This window comes from Galeopterus variegatus, unplaced genomic scaffold (assembly GCF_000696425.1).
Source record: "Galeopterus variegatus unplaced genomic scaffold, G_variegatus-3.0.2 Scaffold14512, whole genome shotgun sequence".
NCBI lineage: Eukaryota > Metazoa > Chordata > Mammalia > Dermoptera > Cynocephalidae > Galeopterus > Galeopterus variegatus.
The window spans coordinates 12,179-23,050 of record NW_007740623.1 but is presented as its reverse complement, the minus strand read 5'-3'; the positions used below and the strand labels follow the sequence as shown (position 1 = coordinate 23,050).

At 35.8% G+C, this 10,872-nt stretch overlaps 1 protein-coding gene across 1 annotated transcript; it reads left to right on the top strand.

The window, feature by feature from the left end:
* Positions 1 to 7,266: 7,266 nt before the first annotated feature.
* On the top strand, positions 7,267 to 9,946 carry LOC103581988 (pygopus homolog 1; the record flags this gene model as incomplete). The annotated part of the gene is made up of 2 exons (XM_008563680.1): positions 7,267 to 7,352; positions 8,687 to 9,946. Coding segments are annotated over 2 exons (1,211 nt in total), but the record flags the coding sequence as incomplete, so codon positions are not given.
* Between the last annotated feature and the right edge of the window lie 926 nt (positions 9,947 to 10,872).

The following is a 10,872-nucleotide window of genomic DNA, read 5'->3' as shown; positions in this document are numbered from 1 at the left end:
GTGTTTCAGAAGAAGACAAAGCTGTTAGCTAAGTTGTTTATGCCCATAGTAAATGATAAGAATAAACTGACATTAAATCTTAGATTTCTGGGCCGGCCCGGTGGTGCACTCGGTAGAGTGCGGCGCTTGGGAGCACGGCGGCGCTCCTGCCAAGGGTTCGGATCCCATATAGAGACCGGTCCGCTCACTGGTTGAGCGCTGTGCGGGCACAACACCGAGGGTTGCGATCCCGTTGCCGGTCGCGGTAAGCGGCGCTCCCGCCAAGGGTTTGGATCCCATATAGAGACCGGTCCGCTCACTGGTTGAGCGCCGTGCGGGCACAACACCGAGGGTTGCGATCACGTTGCCGGTTGCGGTACGGGCACGACACCGAGGGTTGCGATCCCGTTACCGGTCACGAAAAAAGACAAAAAGGAAAAAAAAAAACTGACCTCAAAAAGGACACTTGTTTACAGTATGAGAGCTGAATCATAAAGGCAGAGCATCACCTTGTTTAAGCTGGGAGTGTGCACATCCTGTGACTTAAATGTCACCATTCCACACATATACAAAGATGTATGTGAAAGCAAAAAGAGTACTGATTTTGGGGTTACAAATAAATTTTAGCTAGTAGATGAGTTCACAAACACAGAATCCGCAAATAATGAGAACTGACTATATTTTACAGAAGTTAGTACGTAACCTAAATAACTGCACTGAAACTACCAGTTTCCCCTCCTTTGGATTCTGACCTTTCACTTCATTTTTAAAGAATGAAAATTATCAAATTCTTGATAACTCGTACTCTAATTAACCCTGATGACCATGAATTTGATCTAACATTGCTGATTACATCATGTAGAAAAACCATCAGTATTACAGGTAACAGGAGGAAGGATGTAGGTAAAGCCAAGAGTCAGAGCCATTGAAAGTGTTATATAGTTAATTCTTTAGATGAACAATAAGTGGGGCAACAGAGACCAGTGGGAACTTAAAGATTTGTTTTATGGAAGGAGATTCTAGACTCAAATAAAAATTAATACCATAAAACTGAATGTTCAAAAAAGTATTTTTGGTGGTTTTGCTCACAGATTGCTTGAAAATAATGAGTTTACTTAAATAATTCCCAATGTCAGAGTTTTGCCTTATAGTAAGGCATTAGTCTGTTTCATTGCTTATAACACAATACCTGGAACTGAGTGATTGATAAAAAAAAAATGAAACTTATTGCTTACAGTTTCAGAGACTAGGAAGTCCAAAGTCCAGGGAATACATCTGATGAGGGTCTTGGTGGTGGTGACAGTGAGCAGGGTATCACATTGTGAAATGGCAGAGCAGGGAGAGTGAAACAGCAAGACAGACTCTCCTCTCTCCTCTTTTTAAGCCCTCAGAACCATGCCCCTGACCACCATTCTTAATCCATTCACTATGGCATGGTCCTACAATCTAATCACCTTTTCAAGGCTCTACCTTTCAGTTACCAGAGTGGGACTTCCCACCCTTCTAACAGTCACAGTGGGGGCCAAATTTCTAATACATAAAACTTGGGGGACACAATTCAAGCTTCAGTGAGTTTTGGGGGGACATAATTCAATCTACTACGAGTAATTACAAGCAATTATTTGATTTTTGGAAAGTGAGCAGAGGTGGTAGATACCATTAAGAGTGCATTTCGTCCATTTTTAAATTACAGCATTTGATTGTAAAATTACAGTTATTCATTATTCTTGAGAATGCTGTGAATAGTAATTTAGATATCTTGGATTAGAGATTGGAGACTAATGTATTAATAATTGTTTTTAAGAATTACCTTTTTTTTCTTTTTCTTTTCTTTTCTTTCTTTTTTTTTTTTTTTTTTTTTTTTTTTTTTTTTTTTTTTTTTTTTTTTTTTTGCTGGCTGGTGCAGAGATCAAACCCAGGACCTTGGTGTTGTCAGTACTATATCATAACCAACTGAGCTAACCGGCCAGCTCTAGAATTACCTTTTTCTATTTATACTTCTGTTAAAATGAAATACCCATGAGAGATATTAGGAAAGACAGAACTTTTGGGTTTGGCATCTAGTTTATTTATATAACCACTTTATTATTTGATTTCTAAGACCATTGCTAATTCTTTTTCCATATCAGACTCATGAGAATCTCTACGTATTCAGATTCCAGAACAATACATTGTCTGTTCAGTATGCCTGTATATGCTGTTATGGAAAACTGCATACAAATTATTAATCTGTAGTCATCAGTTCAGTTTATATGGGTTACTGAATAGTGTAAGTTAGTATAATAAGCTTTGTCAAATCTTAACCATCAGATTTGAATAAATGACCTTGAGAAGTGGACCAGATCTCACTGTCAGTTCTTTACGTACCATCTACTCAAGTGGGATTACCTGGAGCTAAGAGCTGACAGCCAGCAAGGAAAGTAGGATCTTAGTCTACAACCACAAGTAACTGAATTTGGCCACAAGCAATGAGCTTAGAAGCAGATTGCCCCCCAGAGCCTCCAGACAGGAACTCAACCTACTCACCTTGATTTTGGCTTGATATCCTGAGCAGAGAACTCAGCCCAACTTCTGATTTCTGAACGATAGACTGAGAGATAATAAGTGGTTGTTTTTATATTTATTTTTATTTTTATTTGAGATAAAATTCACATAATGTAAAATTCACGATTTTAACCATGTTAGAGTGTACCATTCAGTGCAGTGTTATACAACCATCGCTACTTTAATTCAAGAATGTTTTCCACTGCCTTAAAAAGAAACCTTGTACCTCCCAATGTCCCCTCATCCTCAGTGGCCTAGCAACCACTAATACATTTTCTGTCTCTATACATTTTCCTATTGTAGACATTCATATAAATGGAATTATACAATATGTGGTTTTTTGTGTCTGGCTTCTTTCACTTAGCATAACATTTTCAAGTTTCATCCATGTTGCAGCAGTATCAGTTTTTGGTTTTTTTGTTTTGTTTTTGTTTTTGTTTTATAAAGATGACTGGTAAGGGGATCTTAACCCTTGGCTTGGTGTTGTCAGCACCACGCTCAGTCAGTGAGCGAACTGGCCATCCCTATATAGGATCCGAATCCATGGCCTTGGTGTTATCAGCACCACACTCTCCCGAGTGAGCCACGGGCCAGCCCTAGTATCAGTATTTCATTCCTTTTTATGGCTGAATAATATTCTATTGTATGGATATTTTGTTTATCCATTCACTAGCTGATGGACATTTGGGTTGTTTCCACTTTTTTGTCTATTATGAATAATATTGCTATAAATGTTTTTGTGCAAGTTTTTGTGCAAACAAGTTTTCAGTTCTCATGGGTGTACTCCTAGGAGAGGATTTGCTGGGTTATATGGTAACTTCATGTTTAACTTTTTGAGGAACTGACAAACTTTTTTCTATCGTGACTATACCATTTTACATTTCTACCTGCAAAATATAAAGGTTCCAATTTCTCCACATCTTTGCCAACATTTGTTATCTATATTTTTGATTACATCCCAGTGGCTTTGAAGTGGTATCTCATTGTGGTTTTGATTTGCATTTCCATAATGACTATAGATGTTGAGCATCTTCTCGTGTACTTATTGGCTATTTGTATATTTTCTTTGGAAAAATGTCTATTCAAATCCTTTAGCCATTTTTTAGTTAGGTTAGTTTTTTTTTTTTTTTTTTTTTTTTTTGAGTTGTAATAAAGCTTCATTTATTCTGGATACTAGACACTTACCAGGTATATGACTGACAAATATTTTCTCCCATTCCATGTGTTGCCTTTTCATTTTCTTGATAGTGTTCTTTGATGCACCAAAAGTTTTTAATTTTGATGAAATCCAATTTATCTATTTTTTTTTGATGCTTTTGTTGTCATAATTAAGAAACTATTGCCTAATATGAGGTCAGGAAGATTCACACCTTTGTTTCCTTCTAAGTGTTACAGTTTTAGCTCTTTGTTCACTAAGCCCTAGATGTGGAAGTTGCTTCCTGTGGTTACTTCTCCAAGTTACCTCACTTTTGCTTTTTCAGTTATCAACACCTATTTAACCAGTTTCTTATATAAAATTATATTGTAAAATTGCATCAAGTTATGGGTATGGTTCATGTTTTTTACCTAGAATGTTTGATATATCTGGATTTTGCTGGTTTGTATCCCATTGGCATTGTTTAACATATTACTTATTTCCTATAAATTGGTAGTTGGATCTAAACTAGAGGCTTGATCAGATTCAGATTTCTGTTTTTTTAACAAGACTGTTTCACAGGTGATGATCTGTTCTTCCATCAAGAAGCACATAATTTTTGTTTGTGTTTTTTTAGCAGTTGTATTAGTTTTCTACTGTTGTGTAACAAATTACCACACACTTGGTTACTTAAAACAATGGCATTGAATAGAAATAGAGGGAACACTTTCTAACTCATTCTATTAGGCCAGTATTACCTTGATACCAAAGCCAGATGAAGGTATTATAAGGAAAAAACAAAACAAAAAACTACAGACCTACATCTCTTAGGAATACAGATACAAAAATTCTCAACAAAATACTAGCACACTGAATTCAGCAGCATATTAAAAGGAGAACACATCATGACCAAGTTGAGTTTATCACAGAAATGCAAGGTTGATTCAATGTATGAAAATCAATCCATTTAATATGCCAGATTATTATTTTTTTTAATATGCCATATTAATAGAATGAAGGGGGGAAACATGATTATCTCAATAGATGCAGAAAAACATTTGGCAAAATCCAATACTTTTTTTTTCTTTCCTTTTTGTCTTTTTTACTGACCGGTAACGGGATCGCAACCCTCGGTGTCGCGCCCGTACCAGGGACCGGCAATGGGATCGCAACCCTTGGTGTTGCGCCCGCACCGCGCTCAGCCAGTGAGCGGGAACCGGTCTCCACATGGGATCCGAACCCTTGGTGGGAGCGCCGCCACACTCCCAAGCGGCGCACTCTTCAGTGCGCCACCGACCGCGCTCAGCCAGTGAGCGGGAACCGGTCTCCACATGGGATCCGAACCCTTGGAGGGAGCACCGCCACACTCTTCAGTGCGCCACCAGGCTGGCCCAAATCCAATACTTTTTTATGATAAAAAACACTCAACAAATTATGAGGATAGGAGAACTTCTTCCTTCTGATAACAGACATCTATGAAAAAACCCACAGCTAACATCATACTTGGGTATAAAAGATTGAAAGCTTTTAACATAAGGAACAAGATAAGGATGTCTGGTATTCAACATTGTACTGGAAGTTCTAGCTAGAACAATTAGGCAAGAAAAAGAAGTAAAAGGCATCCAGATTGGAAAGAAAGAAGTAAAATTATTTCTGTTTGCAGATGACATAATCTTATACATAGAAGACACTAAAGAATCCTACAAAAACCAACAAAAGCGATTAGAGCTAATCAATGATTTCTGCAAAGTTACAGGATACAAGGTTAATATACAAAACTTAATTTTATTTCTATACACTAGCAATGAATAATATCCCCTAGCCTTTCTGTATCCCTGTAGAGCTCCTGTTGCAAGAGTCTGGCAAAAGAGAAATCTAATTGGCCAAGCTCCATTCCAGCATCACTAAGAGTGGGTTTAGAGCTGAGAGACTGTACCTTAATCATTGAAACAATAATCAACTGATTCTTCTAATTAATACATTGTAAGAAAGAAAATGGATTGATGGAGAGGAACATATCAATTGAAAGACATATCAACGTATTGTAATGTATGGACCTTATTTGGATTCCAATGTAAACACACCATAACAAATTTTGTGAGATATTTGGGTTGGGTATTAAATGATATTAAGGGATTACTGTTAATTTTTGTTGAGGTGAGAATGGCATTATAGTTGTGGGGTTTTTGGTATTTTTTAAGTTCTTAGCTTTTCAAGATAAATTCTGAAATATTTACAGATAAAATGATATGATGTCTGGAATTTGCTTCAAAATAGTACTAGAGGAGAAGTGGAAGCAGTGCTGCAGTGATAAAATTGACTGTGTATTGATAGTTATTAGGACTGGGTGATGGGCATATGGGGTTAATTTTACTCTTCTGTCTACTTTTGTATATTTTCAGAATTCTCCATAATAAAAAGGTTTTTTGAAAATGGGAAATATTCCATTGATAAACTTTTTTTTAAACCTCTTTGATTGACTTTCATGCTTTTGCTTTTCTTGATCATATACTGTTGAGAAAACAGTACAGACGCTCCTAAACTTATGATGGGGTTACATCCTGATAAACCCATCATAAGTTGAAAATACATTTAATACTTCTAACCTACCAAACATCATAACTTAGCCTAACCTACCTTAAACGTGCCCAGAAACTTATATTAGCTTACAGTTGGGCAAAATCATCTGGCAACACAGTACACTGTAGAGCATCAGTTGTTTATCTCATGATCTTGTGGCTGACTGGGAGCTGTAGCTCACTGCCACTGCCCGTCACTGTGAGAGAGTATCCTACTGCGTAGCCCAGCAAAGGATCAAAATTCAAAATTGAAGTGCGGTTTCTACTGAATGGGTATTACTTCGGCACTGTCATAAAGTTGAAAAATTTTTAAGTTGAACTATCATAAGTGAGGACTGTCTGTACTTGTAAACATTGTTGCATTCTGACAGTATCTTTAAGAATTAAAAGGCACAATACCTTTGATGCCATAATTACGGTTCTAAGAATGACTTGTACGTGTATGTAAAGACATGTGTACATGGATTTTCATTGCAGCAACAGCAAAGGTTTGGAAACAACCTAAATATCGATTAGTAGGGAGGGGAGTTTAATGAATTATGGCATAACCATACTATGGAATAGTACTCAGTTATTAGAGAATAAAGCAGTTCTATATATAGTGACATGGGATGGTCTCCAAGTAAAACAAGGTGCAGACCAGTATTGATAGTATGCCATCATTTGTGTACCCCCTCAAAAGATATTGTACTTGAATATATCTAGATTATGTTTGGAAAGATGGGCCATAAACTTGTAATAGCAATGAGCTTAGAGACAGGGAACCAGATGACTGAAAGTTTGAGAGTCAGAAGAAGACTTTGTTTTTCACTAAAAGAATAATAAATATGGGAGCAAAGATGAATGATTGTTTCTGGCTGAAACTACAGGAATGGCTTTTTGAAGAACAAAGGAAATAAAAGCTTAATTTTGCTTTTATCTAACAAAAATAGAAAGCATATTAACAGGTAAATATAATAGATGTTGCTATGAGAGATATAAAATTATTTCACATACAAGTGGAAACACTGATTTTTTTTTTTTTTTTAGGTGGTGATAGTGGACTGGATGGGTTAGGAGGACCAGGTGTACAACTAGGAAGCCCAGATAAGAAAAAACGCAAGGCAAATACACAGGTAAATTGACATTTTTCTTTAATAACACTGTTTTGTTGCTGGTATGATCAGGCCAATGAGTAAATTTAAGTTTGGTCATAAGCTTTGTTTACTATCCTCATTTACAGCCTAATTTATTTTTTTAGTCTGCAACCAGGGGTATATTGTTGGACTGTAGGCCTGGAGTAGATATTGCAAGAAGAAAGTGTGGGCAGACAAATTAAAATGCTAATGAAAGGTTTTTAAAAGGCATAAATGAGAAAGAAAGAAAGATACAACAATCAAAATAATATGTTGAATTTTCAAAAGGAGAGAACAGAACTGAGGTTACCAGAGGTGGGAAAGGGGGAGGGGTGGGAGGGTAAGGGAGGAATTGGTAAAGGGCCACAAAAAATGATTACATCGTATAAGGTTGAATATACTGATTATCCTGATATCAGCATCACATATTGCACACAGGTATTGATATTCAACTCTGTACCCCACAGATATGTACAATGAACTGTGTTCCAATTTAAAAAAAAAGGCGTAAATGTCTGTAGTTCTATTAAAAAATTTAAAAATACATGGAAACAATTTTAATCTGATGTAATTACTATTACAGTAATTCAGTATTATGTGCATATCAAGAAGCAGTCATGATGGAGACATTCTTTGTTATAACTTGTGGTTGTAATAAGCAGTTACACATACAGGCTTTAGTGGTTTTATTCTCTATAAATTTGAAGCACTCTTTTTATGATAAAGTCTACTGGTAAGTATGATGTGTACACAGATTACTTTTTTTCTCCATTTTGGCCACCTCTGTTAAACTTGCAATATGACTAAAATTGGCAGTTTATCTTTCCAGTCTGAGGCCTAGAGCTTAACATTTTGGGAATACTTTAAAAGCATCTTCGTAAAGTTAAGCTAGGAGAGAAAACTTAGATTGTGTTAATTTTTATTTAATTTTATGACTATTTGAGGGTATAAAAGGTATTTTTGGTTAGAATGCTTTAGTATCTTAAGTGAAAGATTCTAGAGTTATAGGTAAGCATACTGGATGAAAATTATGATGTGAAGCTTCTTTTGAAAGTTAAATAGTTTTGGGGTTTGAAGTAACAATGGATTTAAGCTCAGAAAAGCATACATTATTTTCTTTCTTAAATTAAAAAAAACCTACATACTCTTATCATTAAGTATAATTAAGTATAAACATTTAATTGGAATTGAAAAGTCAAGTGAAGAAATTAAATTTTCATAATACTACAAGAGAAATTTGACTAAAATCAGATTCATAGGTGTGAAGATAACAGGACAATTATAATGACTTTTTTGTTCAGAAACATGTATTTTACTTTACATTCTCATTTCAGGGACCTTCTTTTCCTCCATTGTCTGAGTATGCTCCACCACCGAATCCAAATTCTGACCATCTAGTGGCTGCTAATCCATTTGATGACAACTATAATACTATTTCCTATAAACCACTACCTTCATCAAATCCATATCTTAGCCCTGGTTATCCTGGCTTTGCAGGCTATAGCACATTCAGAATGCCACCTCACGTTCCCCCAAGAATGTCTTCCCCATACTGTGGTCCTTACTCACTCAGGAATCAGCCACACCCATTCCCTCAGAATCCTCTGGGCATGGGTTTTAATCGACCTCATGCTTTTAACTTTGGGCCACACGATAATTCAAGTTTTGGAAATCCATCTTATAATAATGCACTAAGTCAAAATATTAACATGCCTAGTCAACATTTTAGACAAAACCCTGCTGAAAACTTCAGTCAAATTCCTCCACAGAATACTAGCCAAGTATCTAACTCCGATTTGGCATCTAATTTTGTCCCTGGAAATAATTCAAATTTTACTTCTCCATTAGAATCTAATCATTCCTTTATACCTCCCCCAAATACTTTTGGTCAAGCAAAAGCACCACCCCCAAAACAAGACTTTAATCAAGGAGCAACCAAAAACATTAATCAAAATTCCTCTGCTCATCCACCTCACTTAAATATGGATGACACAGTGAATCAGAGTAATATTGAATTAAAAAATATTAATCGAAACAATGCAGTAAATCAAGAGAACAGCCGTTCCAGTAGCACTGAAGCTACAAACAACAGCCATGCAAATGGAACACAGAATAAACCGCGACAACCTAGAGGTGCAGCAGAGGCATGTACCACTGAAAAAAGCAATAAATCCTCTCTCCACCCAAGCCGTCATGGCCATTCGTCTTCTGACCCAGTATATCCTTGTGGAATTTGTACGAATGAAGTGAATGATGACCAGGATGCCATCTTATGTGAAGCCTCTTGTCAGAAATGGTTTCATCGAATCTGTACTGGAATGACTGAAACAGCTTATGGCCTCCTCACGGCAGAAGCATCAGCAGTGTGGGGCTGTGATACCTGTATGGCTGACAAGGATGTCCAGTTGATGCGGACTAGAGAAACTTTCGGTCCTCCTGCAGTGGGCAGTGATGCTTAATCACAAGCATTAACTAAAGAGGGCTTTTTTCCCCTGTGTATTACAGAGATTTGGTGACACAGGATTTTAATATTTTACATTATTTTTTTAAATGCATACACAAAAAACATTATTTACCTTTTAGTTTTTATTAATATTCCATGTCTTTACTAGTGCAAATTTTGTATTGTCTTTGTTCGCTACCTTAAATGAGAGTAATGTATATGGGGGTGCTTTAGAAACATTTATAAATAAATGTTAGTTGTTATTTATCATAAACATTAAAGCCTCTTGAAGCTTCAAAATAATATATAACAAATGTAGGGAAGTTTTAACTTTTAAAAGTTAGAATCATTGAAAAATGTATATTTCAGTGTTGAACTTCATACCACATTAAACATTTAGTTCAAAGACTTTTTCAAGGATCCATTTAACATGTTTTTAGAATGTCATATATATAGCTAAAACAGGGGGAAGCATACATTTTAATGGATCTTTTTTTTTAAGATTCCTCCACTACTAGGATCTTTGAAATTAGTGAATTCATATTTTCAAGTCAGTCTTTCCAGGGTATCTGTTTGTACAGGTAATAGACAGATTTTAGCTATTGTAGATTCTCAGTATTTGTTGATTAACTTGTGGATTGTACCACATGAAATTGCTAATAGTAGATCAGTTGAAAATTAACTGCAATTAGTAAAGTTGGCATAAAGTTTGTTTCCAGTTCTATTTAGAATTATGATAGTATTATGCTCTTAATTTTCTTGATTATTGAAGTTTTTATCGTTTATTGTTTTCCAGAGAAATAAATAATATAGTATCCTCAGAAGAATTGTGAATATTGTTTGTTTTTTTAACGTGATTTTAAACTAGGACATATTGAAAATGAGAAAGGTAGAAACATCAATTTGGCCTTATAAAGCTCGGCTAGCAAAAGAATTACACAGTGGTAGTTTGAAAAATCTTGCTTTGGGGATCTGAATTTCAAAAATGAGCCTCAGGGGAGATCAAAATTCATTTTAAACAAATATCAATTAAGAACCAAGGTGAAAGCTAACTCACAAACAACAATTTGAGGCCTT